The sequence below is a fragment of the Rhipicephalus sanguineus genome, chromosome 3, assembly GCF_013339695.2.
Source record: "Rhipicephalus sanguineus isolate Rsan-2018 chromosome 3, BIME_Rsan_1.4, whole genome shotgun sequence".
Classification (NCBI taxonomy): Eukaryota; Metazoa; Arthropoda; class Arachnida; order Ixodida; family Ixodidae; genus Rhipicephalus; species Rhipicephalus sanguineus.
The window spans coordinates 151732544-151756304 of NC_051178.1; the positions used below are offsets into that span (position 1 = coordinate 151732544).

General features: G+C 48.0%; 1 protein-coding gene across 1 annotated transcript in view; it reads left to right on the forward strand.

Moving 5' to 3' along the window:
- The window catches only part of LOC119387463 (potassium voltage-gated channel subfamily H member 8), a gene marked incomplete at its 3' end in the record, with an annotated part of 61392 nt that overhangs the window by 32340 nt on the left and 5291 nt on the right, over positions 1-23761 (forward strand). The window contains 1 exon segment of the mRNA XM_037654856.2: positions 9972-10132. Within this exon segment, the coding sequence (XP_037510784.1) occupies positions 9972-10132 (161 nt within the window).

Sequence of the window (23761 nt, forward strand, 5' to 3'; positions counted from 1 at the left end):
TAGTTTTGTTAGCATAAATGCATAAATAGAGAAGAAACAGAGAGGACAAACAGACATGCAGCTAATAACGTCGCTTGATGTTCACCGCAAAGAGGTCCTGGCGAGACGGCACTAAAGGACTTGCGAAACGAGCGAATCGCACACCGTGCGCGGTGTGAGACGCAGTAACAAGCCTGAGAGGGAGACTTCAAGCGGAAAAAAATGGCACGAACAAGTTAATGGAACCTCGGCTTTCTATCTGCCTGACAGCGATTAAAAAATAACAAGCTTATAGTTACGCGTTTGCAAAACTCTGGGTGGACCTGCGGCAAGTGTCAAAACCGGTGCCAAAACAGGCACGAGTTTCGAAATGTGTCAAAATTACCTCATGCTGCACCGCGCCGCTTTCGATGTGCAAGCTGCACACACAGGCGTACGTTACGTCTACGAAGGTTGTCGTGTGGGTTCGGGCTCTCTGGTTTCTTGTCACGCGGATAATAGGTCTATTTTTGCGGTACGAAGCCAACACGGTACAAAGCGAATGAAGAGGGCGGGTATTGGCGGCATGTCGATTGATTGATTGATTGATTGATTGATTGATTGATTGATTGATTGATTGATTGATTGATTGATTGATTGATTGATTGATTGATTGATTGATTGATTGATTGATTGATTGATTGATTGATTGATTGATTGATTGATTGATTGATTGTGCGGCCGCAGTGGCCGGGAATCAAACCTGAAACGTAGTGCTGAGCAGCCAACGGATTGTCGTAGTCGTAGAACAATCATGAAAAAGGAGCTCCGCACCAGTGTAAGTGAGTAACGGGACAAATGATCAGCATGCAGAAACAACGTGAACGCTTAGCTGCCCAATACTCTATAGCGTACACCATCCGATCGATACACAATGTCAGGTACAGGACGAGACGACATCGAGCCGAGCCACTATACGACTCAATGAGCCCCGTCTGACTCCTTCTCGCCACGGAGTGAAACCGAAAACCGTGTTTTCCTGGACACGTACGCGCCAGACTGATGCGGTGCATCGACTAGGCCGGATTCTTTGGCGTGCCACGAGGCTGCCCTTTGTGAATGGCCGTCCTAGGCCCTAACGTTTAATGGGAGCTGGAAAGCGAAGGCGACGGTATATGCTTGTGTGTCTGCTGAAGGGTCGTAATGAAAATCGAGTGGCACATTCGCTCGCTTCAGTCGACAGTGATTGCGAGTAGCCGCTGTTTGGGGGTTTGTTTCGTTCCGTGTTTTTGCCGGTTGCTTCCAGTCTTTATCTAGGGTTACCGTCATTGTTGCCCTTGCCCCAGTTTTCCCTCTGAGTCTCCAGTATAGTTTCTTTCTTCTTTTTTTTTCTGCACCACCGCTACATTCTTGCGAAACACAAGCACCTTGCCGCTTCAAAAGTGACGATTGCTGTCTCGCTTTCTTCCTTATTTGGTTCTTCGCATTCGAGTAGTACGCGTCACGGGTCCACCTCTAATCGAGGAAAATGGCGTACCTAGAGCGCCCTTTTTGTTTCGCCATCAGAACTGGACCAAGCAATGTCCCGAAGGAACTACAGCAAAACTGCATGCCACTATTCGGTTTCTTATCACGTAATTGTTTACAATACCTGAAAATGATTTATACTTCGTTTATTTATGCAACTTCACGCGCGTCGTGATGCTTTTTTTTTCAGCAGGGAAAACATGCACGCTTCATCATGAATTATTCAGGCTCTGCATCATATTTTTTTCTTTTATCGTGTACGTTCCCGTTTACATGATCGATAAACTCGGTAAATAATCAACTTGGGCTGGTTGGTTATTCATTGCTTGGCACAAAAGAAAAAAGTGAGACACAAACAACGCAAACTTCGCATATTTTGTGCTTCCTTCCAACCGTCGATTTTCTCTTAGGCTAAGTTTTTTTCTATCTTGTTAAAAGAGTGCGAACCCATGCAAAGAACGTGGGAAAAAGAAGCGTGTGTGCCTGCGTGCGTGTGTGTGTGTGTGTCTGTATGTGCGAGTGTGTGTGTGTGTGTGTGTGTGTGCGTGTGTGCGTGGTGTGCGTGCGTGTGTGTGGTGTGTGTGGTGTGTGTGTGTGTGTGTGTGTGTGTGTGTGTGTGTGTGTGTGTGTGTGTGTGTGTGTGTGTGTGTGTGTGTGTGTGTGTGTGTGTGTGTGTGTGTGTGTGTGTGTGTGTGTGTGTGGTGTGTGTGTGGTGTGTGTGTGGTGTGTGTGTGTGTGTGTGTGTGTGTGTGTGTGTGTGTGTGGTGTTTTCTCCGTCCTTTGTCTAGGAAGGAAGGAAGGAAGGAAGGAATGAAGAAGCAAGTGGGAAGACAGGGAGGTTAGCCAGTTCCTAGACCGGCTGGCTACCCTGTGCTGGGGGAAGGGGTAAGGGGGCTAAAAGACGATAGAAGAGAGGTGTTACAAAAAAAAACGAAGAGCAAGAAAAGGAAAAAGAGAGAAAAAAAAGGAAAGTCGAATATGACACTGCACGGATAGTTTCACGCACTGCTTAAGAAGGAACAACAGCAGCACATCCAAATCCCGGCCGTGGCGGCCACATTTCAATGGAGGCGAAATGCTAGAGACCCGTGTGCTTAGATTTAGGTGCACGTTAAAGAACACCAGATGGTCAAAATTTACGGTGCCCTCCACTGCGACGTCCCTTATAATCACATCGTGGTTTTTGGACGTAAAACACCGGTACATCCGGTCACATATGGTCTGCTCCAGTATTTCTTTCCCTTGCTCAGCATCTCGCTTATACTGAACGAGCAAGCCCTCCCTCCGGTCTCTTGTTCGCTTCTCTTGCACGTCGGGCGTGTTAATTCTGTCAGCAGCGTCTCCAGCTGTCGCCGTTTCACCTGAGCCGATCCGGCCCAGCTATCATCTTCAGGGCGCAGGAAGACGCCACGCCCACATCTTCCTCGAGGCCTCGATCGCGTCTTCTATCTTACTCTCCCTCTTCGTGTCATCTCTCCTATAGCATATATACATTACCCACCCTGTATGTACACTCAGCGCGGCGGCGCCGTCTCTCATTATTTCGCTAACACGACACGCTGAGGCAAGAGGACGATGACAAGGGGAGGTAAACAACGGTAGAGGGTCTTTGCATCCTTGTCCATCGGCGGGAACAAGAGACGCCGTGCGCCGGCGTCTGAGCTCCGTCTCGTCTGAACTGTGCAGCACGGTGAAGCCCACGCAGAGCTTGCGCCATCTCCCTCACTGGGTTTGGCAGGCCGTTCGCGCGTATCGTATTGCCACAATGCTCCCCATTCAGTATTCACGCCTATGTCGGTTTAGTCATTATAGACATTTTTAATGCGCTTACGATACCCTATAATTTATTCTATCGGCAGCACTATGCCGTAATAATAGTAAACCAAACCAAACCTATACGTATATAATGATTGGAACGTATGAGCGTGAGGATTCAGTAAAGTATCAGGCCTCTTTAGTGTGAACGAATAGAACAATAAGTTTGGTTTTGCTGGAAATTTCGCTACAACAAACGTTGCTGCTGGGCAGTTCTTGAAATGGCAATTAGCTGCATAGGCCGCGCTATACTCCCATGCGATGAAACGCACTGCGGCTGACACACTTGCCCGGAGTGTTAGGCCAACGAAGAATGCTCCTAGAAACCACCAACACCTTTTAAGAGAAGCTGTCAACAGGTATTTTCATTTTTTATGGTTGACACTTCACCAGCCATGTGTGACAAAAGGGCTAGCGAGGGAAGAGGCCTCTCTGTTACATCGCATTCGGACGGGGCCAGCGAGTACACCAGCATGGCTCCACAAGATGAGACTCTCCGCGACGCCATTGTGCCCGGCTTGCAAGACCTGTAGTGATATAGAAAATTATTTGCTTACGTGTCGTGAACTTGGGAAAGATCGTCAATGTTTCTTGGAAGGGGATTAGTTCAATATAGTCTGAAAGGGGAAACAGGGCGCGGCATTTACCTGCAAATTTCGCAAGGCTAGGTCCACCGGCAACCTACACCATCTTCACCTCGGCTCACCTCACCTCAAAGCCCGCGTGTTATTTTCTTGGAACTATTCAGGTTTAGCACGTGAGAACAGTTCGATTGCATTCATCTCGAAGGAAGCAGTGGATATGCGTATAATGAAACAATGTCTCGAGCCACACGCTCTGTTGAAAAGCAAACACCAGCAAGAAAATGTGTCCATTCTTGTTTGCGATTAATTGATCGATCGATCGATCGATCGATCGATTGATTGATTGATTGATTGATTGATTGATTGATTGATTGATTGATTGATTGATTGATTGATTGATTGATTGATTGATTGATTGATTCTTTTAAACGGATTGAAAAGGCTGGCGCATTCAAAAAACAAACAAAGCAGGAAACATCCACTGTTTAGCCCAAAAATCCGAAGGAATGGAAGCGACAACAACGTATCAGACAAACATGTACTTTCCCATATTCGTTCCCCATTCTAATGATGGAGACGACGCCGGCTTGGCTTAATGGCTATAAAAATCCGCCAGTGCCCACGATGTCATGGTTAGACTCCCATATTTTATGGCGTTTTCATGCAAAAATACTAACGTTGGCAGCTTTTCAAAGAACTTCCCACGTGGTCAAAGTGCCGCAAAGCGCTCCACTATATAGCGTTGTTCAATGCGCTAGTGTTATTTTGCGACGCTAAACCTCATTATGCAAGCAATTCATTTCATTCGATTGGTTGAAGGCGCTGGGCTCCCCAAAGAAGAACTGTGAATACAACAGGTGCCACACTGGGAGGGCTCCGCAATAATTTCGACCACGTGGCGCCCCTTAACGTAGACTTATTTTAAGGCACGCGGACGCATTTTCATTAACCATTAATCTCGAAGCGGCCACTCCGCAGCCAGGAAATCTAAACACTGACTCCGTTCTACAGAGAGCAGAGCCACTGATTCACCGCGGCCTTCACACTGAGTAGAAGGCATTTATACACACAACCGCTACGCCCTCCCACATACCACCCGAGATAAGCACGACAACTTCCAAATTAATTCCGCATTACCCAGCAGTGTTTTGAGGAGACGCATATTTCTGCAACCCGAAAAGGAGCACGGCTCAGCGTGGCTGGGGAGAGGGAATATGGGAGTGAGAAAGATAGAGGAAAGGATAGGCCACATTCTCAAGAAATGAGTACCCACAACATCTGGTACAGAAAAACCGGTGAGTGCCCGGCGGCTGTGGGGAGCGAACCCAGTACATCCCGCATTGAAGATGGACGCTCTAACAAATCAATCAACCACTGCTGCGTTAGAAATACCTCTATGTGCCTATATTAGACACCCCCCCCCCCTCCCACACACACACGACTTGGCAACACCTCCCTGAACCCAGTATCCTATATGAACGCCTGCTGCACAGTTTTCTGCGGTCAGACGGCGTCCCCGTAGAACCATGTCGGCCAAGGCCACGGCTGATGGAGAGACCTGAGTCCCAGGAGAGGAAGCGAGAAGGGAGAGGAAAAGACGACAGCGTAGACGACGAGGTCCGCAAGCGACCGTCGGCGGGCAGCAACCAGTCACGCATCCTTCGCGCATTTCCCGTTTTTTTTTTTCTCGCGAGAAAGGAGAGACGGGCCCTTCTTCCTCGGCTACACTGCGTCGTAATGCGCGCGTGGCCGGCAACCGACTCCCCTGAGGTGCCTCGTCGCTAACGGCCACCGTCTGTCCGACCACTGGATCAAGGCTACACGTCTACGGCTTGGCAGCCTTTCTTTTTTCCCCTCTTCAAACCGATATCTGCCTTCTCGAAAGGCTGGGACCAACCACTCTTAAAGTGTTCTACGGGAGACCCATGTTTGCGTAACAAGGTCGTTCTTGGGTCCGTTCCCTTTTCCTCCCCGCATTTGCGCCTGTCATTGATTTCTCGCTTGCAGAAGTTATCGGCTTCGATGTCGCCCTTGAAAGAGGAGCCTTGACACGTCCCCCGAACCGATCCTGTCTTTCTTCTTCTACTCCCATCAGCCTCAATATCCATTATTTCTCGTCTCTCGCTGTCGAGTAACCGAATCACCTTCGCCTATCCAACTCTCGCTCGCCTTGTCCCTGGTGTGGACAGCGTTACTCGTACGCGGCCGTCGCGAACGCTCTTCATTATTTTGTCTTCCTGTATATTTTGTCACTCATTCTAATGATAACCGTCGCCTTTCAGACATAACCGAGTACATCGTATAGCTTTCTTTCATAGTATGACATAGGATTCAATGGAATCGTTCTGTGCTTTTCTGTGCAGTTTGGAGTCGTTCTGTGCAAATTAAAAATCGATAGGTCAGAATTAGAAAAAGAAAAGGCACATGTGCAACATTAATAACAATGGCTGGTGGGTCCCAAAACCACGATGTCATCATGAGAGACGCCGTAGTGGAGGGCGCCGGAAATTTCGACCATCTCGGTTTCTTTAACGTGCACCTAAAGGTAAGCACACGTTCCTCTAGCATTTCGCCTCCGTCGAAATACGGCCGCCGCGGCCGGGATGCATATGCAACATTGAACATCAACAGACTTTCCACATTTTCTTTTCTCTGTATCTTCCGATTTTTTTCATCTATCTATCTATCTATCTATCTATCTATCTATCTATCTATCTATCTATCTATCTATCTATCTATCTATCTATCTATCTATCATTTAGCTTGCTCTCGCGCTGTGGATAGCGAAGAGGTGGAAAAAACCATTAGGATGAGAGTAACCGGTAGTGTGTGCGACCCTGGTAACTTATACGTTCATCACGCGACCATTGACAAATTCTGCCATACTCAGCCGGATACTCGCCCCCTCAGGAATAAACACGAAGGTCTCGGAATTTTTAGGGGCGAAGCTCCTTATGCCGTGGGTCTGTCCATCCTCCGTTTGTTTGTAGTAGCCACCTCTAGTTCGTGAGAAGCGCGCGTTTTGGTATGCAGTAGAAGAAGAAGACGACGTTGACGAGTGAGACTCTCGTGCGTGTTCGCCTGTGTGGCGTTCTTTCTTCTTTACTGCGTCTCGTGTTTTCAACGACGCCCGAAGACAACATTTCAGAAGTAACGCGCCATGAGGCTCTTGGCGCGCTTTCTCTTTCGCTTGGAGTCGCCGGATGGAAGACAAGGTTACAGAGACCCACCCACGAGATAGCCGTTAACTTTGCAGTGGTCGAACGTCTTGGCAAAAGATTGCCGTTCTCTTATGTTTTCTTTACTTGTTGTTGCCTTCTGTAGTTCCCGCCTACCATGTAAGCCTAGCTGGTTTTATGTCAAGCTTGTAGACGATGTGGAACGGGACCCCATGCTTACTGTGGTGGACGTTCTCTGTCTTACCGAGACGCTGAATGACAAAAGACCGTATATCAACGGATACGTTCCAGTCTTGTGCATCGATGATGCAGAGCGTCCTGCAGGTGGTGTGGCCGTATACGTCAAACAAACAGAAAAGGCACAAGATCTGAAACTACTACCAACGACACAGAGCCACAACGGTGAATGTGCTGCCATCGATTTTGATGGATGCATCATCATGACCATGTACCTTGCACCCAATTTGTCGAGTGGGAATATCAAGACATTCATTGACACGGCATTGTGTAATTATGACAAGTACAAGAATAGACCATTTGTGTTAGTTGGTGACCTGAATGTCGATATTACCGAAAAGAACAATGAGTGGTTAATACAACATATGGCAGCCAAATATTCTCTCACGTGCACGTCCTTTGATCATGTGAAAACAACGACCGTCCGAGGGACGTGTATAGACCTGGTATTTTCAAATTTCCAATTGCAACCCGTACAGGAACCGCTATCCCTTCATTTTACGGACCACAAAGCCGTGATAATGAAGGGACAATGCAAGCCAAGCATCATCTAATTAAGAAAAATAAAAGTTTGATGTTTGTAATATACACGCAGTGTTTCTCACTCTTTATATGATTACTGATGGGGCGTTACACAGAAAATTCACGGTTTACCGATGATTCCCTCCGGAGCTTCGCCCCACTCATCATCATTCACCACGTGGATATGCCGTGATTTCTTTTCACTAGTGCGCAGACTACGTCGCCCCATAACTATAACAACGCTCAGTTACAGCTATATGCGCGAGCCTGCCATGAACCACAAGGCGACGAGTGAAATTGTCCACTTTCATTGCCCTCACCAAACGTTCTCTTTTTTTCTCACGTAACTGAGAGACCGCCGTGATTAATTAATGCTCACTGCCTCCTGTTTCCCCGAGTTCCTGCCGCAATGAAAGCTTGGTGTGATGTTTCCTTTCTGCAATTTGTTTCAGATGAGATGTCAGGTATATGCGTAATACACCTTTTACAGAAGTACTGCTACAACTTTAACCTCACTCTGCTAGCAGAAGTGAACTAGCAACAAAGCCTGGTTGATTCTTTTCTTCTAGGAGTCCCAATATTTAACGGCCCCAAACAGTGTCTCATTTTATATGGCGGCTTACTTATTTTCGCGACATGCAGATGATCCTCCGGTAACGACGAGCTATAACGAATTCACCACGCGTTATTCATGGGCGCACGCAAGAAGACCCGTACTCGGCGAAGTACCTCGGCTAATGCAGTTCTCTGGCATTCTTCCGCGCACTATCGTTCGTGTCACCCCCGGAGTTCATCCTTTTGTTCTCGGTAAATGTTTCGTGCGACCATGTCCCAGACGAGCTGACGACACAGCGAGCTTAATATTGCATCTAAAGCGGCTGCTCCAGTGCACGCGAACATTTACTCTGTCCCCATATTCGCGAGCACACAAACACGAGAACATGCATATTACAGCCGCAGCATACCCCCCGCAAGAACGGTCATCAAGTTACATTATCATCCACCTAAGGGAAGGCAACTCGTTTTAGCAATGCATGGATGGCGACATCGGCAACGTTGACCTGGAGGCATGAATAATCGCGATGGAGGGAACAACACTAAAAGTCGACCCCCCCTCCCCCTCCCCCCTCCCCTCCAGACCGGGAGCGTATCAACACTGCGCTAAGCTGGTCGTATTCGTAGTCGCATTCTCCGCAATGCGTGGTGGGCTTTTCTTCATTTTTTTTTACTCCTGCGTCTCTTCGCTACACAGTTTTGTTAGAGGTATCGCGCTGCTATTTTAGCGCCGCATAAGGTCGCCAGAGGGCACACCATTCATTTCACAGCAATGGGCTGTTATGGGCTCGCATCCCTGGTTCGCTTTCATCTCCGCGGCGGTGGCGTCGGTGGAATTTCGAAATTATCTGTGAGATAATCACCAAGAACACATCCGAGCAAAAGAAATCTGATTTTGTTGCGAGAATTATAATTTACAGCCGCAGAGGAAAATGCAACTTCGCAGTTTCTCACGTATAGTGTTTTTTGCGGATTCTTGGTATCGTACGTAAGCGTTATACAGCCGAAATGCTTGTCCATTCCGCTTGATCCATTTTTAGAAAGACCAAAAAAGCACGATTTCTGTAAGTGGTGTAACAAATGAAAATGAAACCAAAATGTTTGTTTCGTGAAATAAAGGACGCAGTGTCAGACAACTAATCACTCAAGGTGCCAAATTCGGTTGAAATTCTGTCTCGACGTAAATGGATTCTTTAGCCACGTGGACAACCATTTAAGAAGGAATGGTCCTTTCAAGTACATAAGAAGCTCATTACATGGTGTGCGATTACAGCAGATATACATATACTTCGACCATCGTCTAGGTTCTACCGTAGCTTCTCTATTGTAAGGACAAAGATGTTCTTACACATGTGACGAATTGCACGCTGAAAATCACAGCTGGACGGTTTACTCATTACCTGTCTTAATATAACACCTTCTTCTAGCACTCCGGACGTAACAAGTTAGGCCATTATGCAGCAACATAACAGGGCGAAGATAAATTTGTAACGATGAATATCCAGAACAGATAACTGTCTGAACGCAAACATGTCATTCCGCCACTCTGTCGAAGCGCCACTGTAACCATTACGCCTTCTTTTTTTACATGCAGACATCGGCCTCAACTTCCGCACGACCTTCGTAAACAAGAAGGGCGAGGTGGTGGCCAAGCCCAAGTCGGTGGCCCTCAACTACCTGCGCGGCTGGTTCATCGTCGACCTGCTGGCCGCGTTGCCCTTCGACTTGCTCAACGCCGCTGGACTGTACAGCAGGGTGAGGACGTCTTAACAGCACCATTGGATTGGTTAACGGTGCTCGTACGAGCGAGAATGCTGCTAACGTTTTAGCATTTGTCACGCTGCCCACAACGACTTAAGAATGCTCCGTCCCAGCACCTACGCGCAGTGCGGAGAAAACCAACGCTCGCTCTTATCGCGCAGTAACTAACGATACCAAACTACGATTATTTCGAATCGAAAGCACAGTAACGATAGCGTTATCAATAACGCGCTGTTGATATTGGTGGTACTGTCGAGCGCGTTATCTATAGCATAAAATTACGCGGTGCAGCGCCATCTATCAACACCAACATAAACGTGGAGAAGTTTGTACCCAGTTGCATGAACCAGCTCCGTTACCGATAGTCAGCTAGTGATAAACTTTTCTGGTACTATCACTAGCCGAGATTCTAATGGTACATGTCGTACCATGAATATCGAATCAGCGATAGTGCAACCAGAGATCGTTCTTGTTGCGCCATATATCGATAGTTGTCAGTATCGAAATATTGATAATGTTATCGAATGTAATGCTATGGATACTCGGTGGTTCTTTATCGATGGTATTAAAGAGATATCAATAAAATTAACAGTCTGTTTACCGATAGCTCGCAAGAGTAATCTAAAGCCAGTACACGTTAAGAATTTCGACGTGTTAGCGAGTGAAGACTGGAGGGTTCTTTTTTTTTTTTTTTTTTGAGCCTTTGTTCCGCTTTAACTTGCTTGCTGTGAAGAGGATGAGGTGAGGTTTATGTCACCTCGGCTTCTCCGTGCCTGTACATGCTGCAGCTTAAAAAGAAAAAAAATTTATGGTTTACAAAAAAAAAAGAACACGCAGAAACGGACAAAATGTCACTCGAAAATCCCAACTATTGCTTTTTGCTTACTCCCAGTGAACATCTGGTGCCCGAAGTAACTAAGCAATGTATTGACCTTCCTAGCATCTGCTGGTGTCACAGAATTTACGCACCGACTCCTTTCATCAGCGTCCCGTTGTCACAAACGTGCCAACGTATAAGCGCGTAAGTAAGGAAGCAAAATCCACCAGACTTCAAATATTTATTTTTTTTTTCATTTTTCTATCGCTCGATACCACGCAGACGTCGTAATGAACTGCCCCGAGGCAATAAAACTGGATGTTTTGGCCGCGTCGCTCCCCGACACGACTATAGTATACTCACCAGCCCGAAATAGCTAGCACCACGATAGTAGCTTTGTCGTATCCCGCCAGTAACTTCCGACTTCACGAGATGTCCAGCGGAAAAGCAAAAAAAAAAACGAAAACAAAAAAAATGGAACATTGGTCACGACAGCGGGTCATTAGCCCAAGGTCCAGCGGTGATAAGGTGACCGAAAGAAACGTGAACAAAAACCAAGTTTCCTCCAAGAAAGGCTCGGTATAAAGAAAGGAAGAAGGCTGTAGGGAAAAAAGGGGGAGATTCTAGGAACGGCGAAAATGGCGCCGAAGCTGTCACCACTGGTGCGGAATAAAGGAACAGTCGGGAGAAGACGACGGCGCCGCGACGAACACCGGGTGCCTGAATCGGGAAGCGAAGCTGCGCAGCAGCCGGTGGGCTTACGTACGAAACATACGACGAGCGGAAATTGAGGTGGCGCGTACACGAGGCGCTCGCTGCGTGGTCGAAACGCTCGGCAATCTTACCCGGACGTGTCTCGGGTGCGCGCTTGAGCGACCGGCACGACGTCGAGCACCAGCGACGATGCCTGCTCGCTCGTTCGAGCCACCGCGCAATTCAAGTGCGGCGCCTCGCTGGAAAGGGAGGTACGGATAAGGGAAACCGCTGCAGACGGGCTCCGTCGTATCGCGCGAACACCTACTCCACACCTCTTGCCTTCGCCTCCTGTCTTGTCTTCTATGGCCCATCGCAGAGCTAGCTATATAGTTTGCTGCATCAGCAAGTTTGTATGTCTGATGTATTGACTGTGTGTCTGAGCACGCACATACACACGCACACACAATCGATCAGCCGTTTTTGATAAAAGGCACACTCTTTTTTGAGGACCTACCTTGTAACCAGGGGCGTAGCCAGAAATTTTTGGAGGGTAGGGGGGTTCAACCACCTTTTATGTATGTTCGTGCGTGTGTTTGTATGTGTGCGTGTATATAGACACGAAACTAAAAGTTTTCGGAAGGCCGGTGGGTGGGGGGGGGGGTGTTTGAACCCCCAACCCCCCCACCCGGCTACGCCAATGCTTGTAACCCTTCCTACAGACGCGCCATCAAACCGTTGTGTTTCCGGAAGGAACAGTCTACAAGGAAGCATCGCATATTTTTCTTCCGTTCACGAGCAATACTTGTCTGCTTGGACGTGTAACGAATTTTTCCTGTGAGAATGCAAGAGTCGCTCAGGTACCCCAGTCATCAGCTTCGGTCACCAGGCAAAGCCCTGAGGCTGATACGCTCTACCGTCATCGTGGTTAAGGCCAGTCGCGACTTATTAAAAGAAATACGAACGAATAGTGCGCAAGCGTACCTGGGTCTGTGCACACACTGGTGAGGATGGAAAGGCAGATACGCGAATGTCGGCGCAACAATCGGAGTCTCGCAGCACATCTTCAGAGCGAACACGGCCGAAGCCATCGAACACAAAAATTTAGTTTGCAATCCATAAAAAGTCTGTATGTGAATTTTCAGACGTCTTTATATTGCCCGTACAGCCCCTGACCCGTGGCCTGACTTACTGCCCTCTACTTACCTTTTAGACGTTATTAAACTGTGCGAAAAGACTAGGACACGAGTAAGGAACAAACAGAAGACCGCTGTCACTAATCCCGTTAATGGGGGCGGCAATCGCCGGGCGGATTCTAAGGGCTGGCGTCAAGGCCCTCCGAAAACGCACCACGAAAGCGCGGACAATTTAGAGTTGGTCCTTTGGTGCGCCAGCGAACGCCGGTTGTGGTCCAAAGACCGAGTCAGAGCCGAGAGTCGACAACACAAACGAAAACGAAATATATTCTCGGTTAAGGCAATACAAATAATACAAACACGTGCACACTCGGCTGGTACCAGTTACAACTTCACAATATAATTCAGATGGTGTTTACACAACGGGAGCTAAACAAACAGATCACACGCTACGAATGCAATCACATGCATTACAACTATTCAACGACAGTTAGAGTCCTGAATAGATAATGGCGTATCCAGTCCACAATACTTGGACGGTAATCGAATGCTTCTCTTCAAGGAAACACTCACGCCAGCTCCAGCGTTGATCGTCGTAGCTCAACCGTCGTCGTGACTTGTCACGGCTCACACGGTGTCGACATCGGATTCTTCCAGATCGACGAGCGACTGACCGCACACCATCATAAACACGTCTTCTTTGGCTAACGGAGCCACACTTAGCGTAACGTCACCATCACCGGGCCGACTGACTCGCTCACTGACCTCACTACCGTCGATTGCACGCTTTTATCCCTTCTCCCCTGGGTTCTAGAAGCGTCGGGATGTTTCTTCTGCGTGCAGTACAGCTAAGCCTGGGGAAAGGGCGAGAGCTTTCTCGTATGTTCGAATCGCGGCGGCATCGCGCGCGGATGCGTCCCCCCTTCCTTCCAGAAACATCCAGGATTTGCCGGACGTTTGATCGCGTCGTCTGCGCCTGGCTCGATTGGGTGAGGAGGATGCGGCGCGCCGGCGTCTTTTGATGCTTGTTTTTTCGTCTTTTCGCGCTTCTTGGCGAGCGGTTCGCGCCGTTCTGTCTCGTAGCAGTTTGAAAGCGGCTGCGCGCGCGCTTTATAACACGCTAATTTGTGACACTGCCCCCCACTTCAAGAATATTATCACATAATATTCAAACAACACAAATTAGCGCGCACATACACATAACCAAAAATGTCCCACATACAGAGTCCATAACTCAGTCCACACAAAATGCGCGTCACATTCATAATAGAACTCTCAATACAATTCACAGGGTATTTCAATGTCACGACATAAACACAAGTACATAAGTACAAAACGCCATCATACATTTCGTATAAAACAATGCAAACGCACAAAGCTCTGCAATTATAATGCATATACAATTATACCAATAGCATTGTACACATTAAGTAAACGACACTCGGGCTCACTAGCCATCCACACTCGACACAGGGAATAGTAACACTTCAAACACTTTCAAACTCAAAACACTTCAAACAAATTCAATTCCAACACCCTGTAATGTTTAAATCGTGCCGCGCTTGCGCCCCTTCTTTCGGTGCTCGCTCGCTCTCTTTTTGTTTCTCTTCTTTTTCTTGCGAGCCGTTCCATTTGACGGTGCCGGAGGGGGCGTCTCTGTTGCCGTCGACACATTCGACATCGGCAAGGCGTGGTCGCGTTCGTTAGAACGTTCGCGGTGCTTCGCCAACTTCTGCGCGCCGTGGTGTTTTGCTTGGACGACCACCTTCGTCATCTTTTGAGCCGCAGATGATGGTGGCCGCTCAGTTGCAATGTCACCTGCTCGGCGCGTCTTCACAGGCGGTACAGTGACCATTGGTGCCGCATTGTTGCCGTTCTCTGACGCCTCGGCTTCAGTATGAGCTCGGGTGACATCCTTCCTGAGGTTCTCTTCCGCGGTTTCTTTTTGTCGCGGTTCCCGAACTGACGAGGGCTCCATCTTCGGGGCTTCTCCCAAACGTTCAGGATCGTATGGCCCTCGAGCTCCGTCGATGTTTCCCACGATTAGGTCAAACAGGGGGTTATCCATGCACAGGGCAGTAATTCTCCCGCTGAAGTAAGGGGTCTCAACCTCAATCTTGGCTTCGGGAAGCATTCGAATGGAACTATCAAGCAGGCAAACCGGTTGGTTATTGCCTGTGAAGTCACTCTCTCGGACCAATCTCTTTCGTACGATAACAGTGGTGCACCCACTATCTCTTAATACCGTGACTTCCTTTCCACCAACTTTCCCCTTAACTGTCGGCATTTCTTTCTTTGTGTCTGTTGTCACCGCAGCACCAATGAAATCCATCTTCTTCCCGCTTTTCAGTTCGGCCAATTCATCATTGATCGCTTCTGTTCCCTCGTTTGGCGGGGCATACGCACAAGCTGCTTGGTGGACTTTACTCGCATCGATTCGACATGCGTCTGCTTTGTGCCCAGTCTGTCCACATTTAAAACACTTCATCACACTGGGGCGTGAGAAGTTAGTCCGACAACTGTTAGCGCGATGGCCCACCCGGTTACATAGAAAGCATCGCGGAACACTCTCCGGTGCACGCTTCTTTTCGTCAGGTTCCGATTTCTTCGACTCCTCGTCAACTTCCTTTTTTACTTTGGCCAGATTCGTGCCACCTTGCGCTTCCAAGAATTGATCGGCCAACTCAAGCATGTCGTCAAGCGATTTAGCTTTCCTCTCTTTCAGATACAGCGACAGGCTCGGGTGGCAACTGGTGAGAAATTGCTCTCTGATTAAAAGCTCTCTAAGCTCACCGTACTCCTGTGCCGTCTCTGAAAGTTCGATCCACCTGTCAAAATAATGGCTGAGCCGCGCAGCATACTGCGTTGCCGTCTCGCCATCAGCTGGCTTTCCCGTACGGAACCGATCTCGGAAGCCTTCCACGGTGAATCTAAATCGCTTCAGCAAAGCAGCTTTCACTCTTCCGTAATTAGCTGCATCGGTAGGAGTCAGCCTACCGTACACACTGAGCGCTTCGCCACTCAAACAAGTGCTCAAAGCTGTTGCCCATTGCTGCTCCGGCCAATTTTGGCTTCTAGCTATTGTCTCAAACCTGTGCAGGTATGCATCAAGGTCATCTTTTCTCTCATCAAACGCCACAAGCAGTTTGCTTGGGTTCAATCGGAAGCTATGATCTTCCCTTTCGCTGCTCTCCACTCTAGCCTGGACGGGAGTCTCTATGCGCTGCTGCAAACGGAGCCGTTCGAGTTCCAATTCGTGCTGCCGTTGCCTTTCTCTCTCAGCCATCTGCGCCTCTCTTTCTTCTCTCTCCCTCTCAGCTGCTAGCCTCTCTCTCTCCAGCTCCAGTTTCAATTGTTGTTCTCTTTCTTCCTTCGCCCTCTCAGCTGCCAACCTCTCTCTTTCGAGCTCTGCTGCTTTCTCTTCCTTGACCCTCTCAGCTGCCAACCTCTCTTTCTCTAGTTCTGCTTCTCTCTCTTTGGTGGCCCTCTCAGCCGCCAACCTCTCTCTTTCAAGCTCTGCTTTCAGCTGTTGTTCCTTCATCTCTCTTTCTTCCTTAGCTCGTTCTCTTTCTTCTTTTTCCTTTTGGCTGACCCACTTTCGTAGTTCGGCCCCAGACAGACCCATCTTCTCACCAAGGGCAACTAATTTTTCGAGATCCATGATGCCCGTCAAACAAAACCTAGCCGCGTGCACAAAATATCTGCCTAACTTCGAATACCAAAACACTCTCTGCACACAGGTTAGCGAGAACGCGGTGCAACACTCAAAATCGTTCGCAAGCACTATCAACGTCTCAAGGCTCTTTCTCCCTACTTTGGACACACTGTGCACCAAAAAGGTCCTGTGTCGCGGACGCCAGAATAATTGTCACTAATCCCGTTAATGGGGGCGGCAATCGCCGGGCGGATTCTAAGGGCTGGCGTCAAGGCCCTCCGAAAACGCACCACGAAAGCGCGGACAATTTAGAGTTGGTCCTTTGGTGCGCCAGCGAACGCCGGTTGTGGTCCAAAGACCGAGTCAGAGCCGAGAGTCGGCAACACAAACGAAAACGAAATATATTCTCGGTTAAGGCAATACAAATAATACAAACACGTGCACACTCGGCTGGTACCAGTTACAACTTCACAATATAATTCAGATGGTGTTTACACAACGGGAGCTAAACAAACAGATCACACGCTACGAATGCAATCACATGCATTACAACTATTCAACGACAGTTAGAGTCCTGAATAGATAATGGCGTATCCAGTCCACAATACTTGGACGGTAATCGAATGCTTCTCTTCAAGGAAACACTCACGCCAGCTCCAGCGTTGATCGTCGTAGCTCAACCGTCGTCGTGACTTGTCACGGCTCACACGGTGTCGACATCGGATTCTTCCAGATCGACGAGCGACTGACCGCACACCATCATAAACACGTCTTCTTTGGCTAACGGAGCCACACTTAGCGTAACGTCACCATCACCGGGCCGACTGACTCGCTCACTGACCTCACTACCGTCGATTGCACGCTTTTATCCCTTCTCCCCTGGGTTCTAGAAGCGTCGGGATGTTTCTTCTGCGTGCAGTACAGCTAAGCCTGGGGAAAGGGCGAGAGCTTTCTCGTATGTTCGAATCGCGGCGGCATCGCGCGCGGATGCGTCCCCCCTTCCTTCCAGAAACATCCAGGATTTGCCGGACGTTTGATCGCGTCGTCTGCGCCTGGCTCGATTGGGTGAGGAGGATGCGGCGCGCCGGCGTCTTTTGATGCTTGTTTTTTCGTCTTTTCGCGCTTCTTGGCGAGCGGTTCGCGCCGTTCTGTCTCGTAGCAGTTTGAAAGCGGCTGCGCGCGCGCTTTATAACACGCTAATTTGTGACAACCGCGAGCGCAATTTTTTTTTGTTCTTTTTTTTTCTACGCGACCAACCTGTATAACTCGCATGTGTCGATGACAACCATAAGAAAATTGCTGAAAAAGGGCGCAGCCCAAGATAGCGGCCAAGCGAGCACCAAAAATCATGCGACCAATCTCACTCAGCTCAATGTACGTTACCTACTCGTGTCCTCGTCTTTTCGCGCAGTTTAGTAACGTCTAAAAGCAATGAACCAACTAGCCCGCTAGGACGTCTTACTGAAGTCTATACTTACCGTTCACTATGATGTGCGCAGACTCTACTTCAAGCCCGTCCGTTTGGAAGTCTGTGAACCGCGATGGAACAAAGTCAACATACGTGTTTACTACTTTATTCCATAGAATGTAAATTTTATATATCACGAAAGAGCTTACCAAAAAAAGTTTACAAGAAGGAATGTGCGCATATCGGTTACAGGGTACAACTGCGCAGATGTATCGCTGCGGTAGATGGTGCGTGGTCACTCCACGTTTGATAACTCGACCATAAAGGAATGGGCCACGAGGTAAAGCAAACGGCAGTGTGCCTGTCATACGAAGCGCGGTTGGATTCCGCATTGCGTCCTCATAAAGCTGCCACCAACTGCGCACCTCGCACCACGCGGTTTTCCCAATCGCACTCTCCTTTTTTGCGCACGTGGGTCTAAGCGGAAACCGCGGATGTTTTGCCTTGCAAATTAGCGCTCACTATATGCATGGCATTATTTCCATGGCGAGGAAATGGTTCGCGTGCCGCGGCATTATGCGAGGTAAACAGGCGAAGCCCCGTATAGAATAAGCTCAGACGCGCGCTCGGCAAGCGAGGGTGTATACCTATGGCGGTGTGGCGAAGGCTAAATTTGCAGTAAACAAAAACAACGCGAACAGGATAGAGCCAGGAAAAGACGGTTTCTTTACTTCAAAAAAAAACAAGAAAGGGAAAAAGCGAGGACAAAGGCCAAGTCTTTTGTGGTACGAACGAGGCAGCAGAGAGAGAAAAAAAAAACGTACGAAAGTGGGAAGAACCGCGAACGTGCGGCCCACATTGGAGCGCCGCACCTCGAATAAACAATTCGAGATGCGACGCTTCCAAGGGTTAATCCAAACACGGAGCCACCCCCCCCCCCCCCCATGAAAAAATTATAATAATAACATTACGGGCCTCAGAAATAGGAATATACGGGAACCTGGCACCCAGCAAGCAAACAGATAGCAAAATCGTGAAAATCAAGAAAAAGTGAGAATATGAGAGCTCGAAGAGAAAATGGGGAAAGAAAAGAAACCAAAATGCTTTGCGCCATTCCAGCACCGTAGCACCTTTCCAAGAGCACCGGGTTTGTTTGCCGCTCAAACAAGCTCCGCGAGAGAACACCGCGTAGCGTGAACCAGCTATAACGAAGCATCGCGAACGGAGGCAAGACTAGGAGAAAAGGAAGAAGTGGAAATCAATCTTGGCCACCTCTCGGCGAACCGAATATGGTTAAAAAGAACAACGGCGACAAGAACGGCGCGTTTACCCGATGAAGAAGGGATGACAAAAATAAACAAGATACAGTGCAGCGCACGTTTCGAAGCCTTTTCTGCCGCAAGGCCCCGGCAAGCCCATTCTGTCTTTCTCACCTAAACAAGCAGCGCGCGATGCTTCCGAGTAAGGCGCCAACCGAGTTTTCGTTTTCAGTAATTGGATTATCAACCACCTCTCGAAACAACCACGTCGCCCTGTTAAGTTCATCCCTGCCTCTGTAGTACAGAAGCCGCAACGAGACACCCGTGCGTCGGTACACCAGCAAAACAGCGCGCGAATGCGAGCACACGTACGCATACGCACGCGCAGACAGAAGCACGAGCAAGAACGCAGACATATCAACACACTTCCAGGCGCAAAGATAAGTCGAGCAAGGCGACGACGGCTCGAGATCGAACTTAACGCAGTTACCTCCAATCAAGGGAGTGAAATCGTGGTGCTTTTTATATTGTAAAGAAAAAAGGAGGATGAGGAGAATGTCTGCAGCCTTCTTCTCTCTATCATTACCCACAGCAGAAGCAGTTACGTCGTAGAGGGTCCGCCTCTAACGCGGGAAGTACTGGGTTCGATTCCCAGTGCCACCGTTCACAGGTTTTTCTAAAGGGAATCCCGACCTGACGCTAGCTGGTGTTGACGTACATTTCGAAAAGGTGCCGCTTCGTCTTTTTTCTCTCTCTCATTTCGCTTCACCTCCTCCCGACGACGCAGCGCCGTGCTGCCTTAAGGGTCGCAGGAATTAGCGTCTTTCACAATCTCAAACCACCGCCGTTTCCCAACACCTCCCCACGTTTTTGCGGAACAAAAAGACGATCCTGCCCGTTTTCCAAATTTGCATCTCTATATTGGACGGAAACATTATCCAGAGTTGATTTTATCTATCTATCTATCTATCTATCTATCTATCTATCTATCTATCTATCTATCTATCTATCTATCTATCTATCTATCTATCTATCTATCTATCTATCTATCTATCTATCTATCTATCTATCTATCTATCTATCTATCTATCTATCTTAGTGAATCTCGCCGAAAACGTGACATCCAGTATCCACATTGCCAGATATAGTTTTGTTTGTACGGCGTGTCTGCAAAGGAGGGTCATAGAAAAGAAACAAGCAAAAAGAGCCCTGGGGAGCTCGTGCCGGGGTCATGGGCCGGGGCCACCAGTAATGAGCGTGGTCGGCGCTTTCCTTTCACCCGTTTTCGCCGCAGTGCCTTTCTAGGCAAGTCATCTCGAATTTGCTTTGGTTCGAGCAATGTTACACTTGTTTGATGATCTGGAGTGTTTCCACTCGCTCTTCCATTCCCTTCCCTTCTCTCTTCTTGCTTGTTTTGTTTTTCGCCCACCCGCTGTAGTCAGCACCGTTGCGCTAGCCTCATACCTGACGGCCCGGCTTAGCGATGAAGTGGAAAGACCAAACACAAGGAACGGTCTGCTGGGCATGGAAGCGTCCAACCAATGGGCCGACAATGTCCCTGTCATCCACGCTCACTCGAAGAGGCGGTTGGCAAACGCGCTTGCCCTCACGGTCCGAATTCTCATACAGCACCAAAAAAAAAAAAAAAGACACAATGTGTACAAAAAGAGCCAGACCGTCTGCTCCAATGCGACTCGCTCTCTGTAAACACACGCCTGTCAATCCCAGCTCCGAGTGACGGTTCGCTTAATAACGGTAAAGCATTAGCTCCGACTGCAAACTCGGAGGTTTTTAGACAGCTCGTGTGCCGTGTACTGTAGTAGTGATCAAAAAAGCAAAAGAGCCACATCCTTTAACCTTGAGTTTGACGCCGTAATCACAGTAGTACGTTTATTTAGCGCGGTGAGCTCGCAGCATAAATTAAACCTGCGTGTCCTCCGGAGAACTTGCTTTCAAAATAATGTCTAGTACAAGCAGGCGGGAAATCAGCGCAAAAGTCATCGCTTATGCAAAATCTAATTTCGATTACCAAAACCCCTCCTGTTCCCATTGTTCCCGCAGCTTATAATACCACGACACATTGTAGCACTTACATTTGTTGCGTCATTAATCATCTCCTACTTTGTTCTCAGTAGATCAAATCTGCAAGTTTATGAAAACATATTCACCCTAGTTCGGTGTAACTTAGTTAGAAATTGCAAAAGGCATATTACCGCCACATATAATTCATATCATTAAAACTACAATAAAGAAGTCGAAGGTTCATCGAACTTTTCTGATCTTTTTGTTTGTTTTTTTTTTTTTTGCAATGATAAAGTTACAATGATAAGTTACGTACACTTCAATACAGATTCAATAATGCGAACTGTAGCTCCTTGTAAAACTTTTCTATAATTACGTCTACTGTTTAGAATGAAAGAGCGTGACACAGAATACAGAACAGCGAGTAGTTGAATGCGATTGCCCAGAAAAGTTATCCTAAGGACAAGCGATCGTGCTGGCTACTTCTCTTCTTCTCCTGCTTCGTCCTTACAGCGCTAATATTATTCCCCTTAGTATTACGAACCTACTCGACTAACATTACGAACGCCTTCTACGTGTAGAAGTATGAGTGGAAAATAGCAGGAACGCAGGCAAATAGCTGTCCCTGCTATTTTCCGCTCATGCGTTTACAATATGCTGCACCAACTGGTCCAGCACACCATGCACCACCGTGGCCTCTACTCTCTTTTGGTTTTCTTAGCGTTCGTTAATAATTATTTGCGGCTCTCTCCTAATCGACATGCCTTATTGCACGCGCGTTTCTACGTCGCTTTGTGCTGTATGTTTTAAAAAGAAAAACAATTATATCAAGTTCGAATCAATCTGTCTGTCATTGCTCTCTCTGCGGTCCATGCATGTGTTTGCCAAGCGGATTACATCAACTGCGGGAACGCGCACTTAGGCGGGACCGAGAGAGACTGCTCAAATCTCGGCAAACCCGCGTCCTATCAAGGAGGTTAAAATAAAATTTGCTGGAGTGGAGGAGGCGCCCCTCAGCTGAAGCCGCGTGCCGCCATCTTGCCATAGGCAGAAAGCGCGCCTTCCGCAACGCATGCTGCAGCGGCCGCATAGATGTTCTAGCTGTTCTCTGGCGTGGTGGCGTCCGGACGTTGTTGGATACATTGTGCGTTGCGTACGGCTGTATAAATCGAGCGAAAAGGTACTCTGGGATGAAGTTTCAGTTGTAAGCAGAACATTTCGAGCTCGATGAAAACTTCTCTATATGCCGGAACATATGCTGACAGCCCGCAATCTGGTTTAGTAAGGACTCAAATGTTCGAAGCACGTCGGGGCAGTCTGTTTGACGGGAAGTCTGGAAGCCAAAAGACGGCGATCGCATATGTTAGAGGCACTTTTCGCCAAATTATTCCGACCGGACTAGGCTGCGACCTGGGAGTTCTTCGACTAGCTGTGCTTGACGCATTTGTAAAACACTTGCAAAACCCAGTGATACACATTCTTGTGCTTGTTGATTCCACTGGTGCAGAGCGCGAATAGGAAAATAACGCACCGCTTGCTATTCATTGAAATTATATAAGTAGGCGAGATTTCGTTATCGGTTGCCCTGTTCGTGCTATAAAAGGGTAGCTCGCAACTACGAGGTTAAGTAACGTCCCTGTTTTTTCTTACATTCGTGCATTTTTTCGTTATATTTGTATTTGCTTTATGCAGTGCAGCGAGTAAAACCAGCAGGTCTGAACTGTGCAGTGCTCTTTCCAGCTGCAAATAAAGCGACCTAACCGATCGCCCAGGGGTACTCCGGCCGTTAGATGCGTTCAAATTGAAAAAAGTTGTTGAAGATGTGACAGTTGCATCACCTATACGGCAGCATTACGAAGAAATGCTTCATCTTTTCCAAGAAGAGATAAAACAGCTCAAGATGAAAATTCTGCAGCAGGAAAATTGCACACTAACCAAAAAGAGCGAGGCTCGATCCTCATGCGATAATAAAGGAGATCAAGGATCGAAAGCTCATGTCTGAGTAGGGCAGGGGGATGTTCACTGCAGCCTTCCCCCATACATACAGCAACCCCTAGGGCAGGAAAAGACCAGAAAGGCACGTATTCCATCCGAGCTGCGGGCGTTTGCGTTAACGCTGCACTTCTATTCTCCATCAGCTTACGAGTATGTACGCACGAAGTTTAATCGCGCACTGTCATCAGAGCGCTCTATACGAGAACGGTGTACAGAATTCCATCAAAAGAAATGCTGGCTTCACAGATGAGTCACTGTCTCGAAAAAGCTAGCCCAATGCCGCACAAAAACTCTACTGTACTTTGGTTGTTGTTGACAAATGAGAAAACATGTTGAAATTGTGGGCGACTAAACGGTTAGATATGCGGACTTTGGGACTGGAATACATGATGACAGACTGCATGTGTATATGCTCGTTGGTTTAAACTTATGACTTATGCCACTTGGGCGTTTTTAATTGATTCATTGACAGGGTAAGAGAGAGCGGCCGAGCCTACGAAATAGTATCGAAAAAGCTGTATCTATTGAAATAGTGTCGACTGCAAGCTGAATGCCCTTGAAGCACGTCCATGCAAAGCCAAAACTATTCGTTTTGGAGATTTTGAGTTTGTCTTGAGAAAAGAGATGGCTTTCAAGCC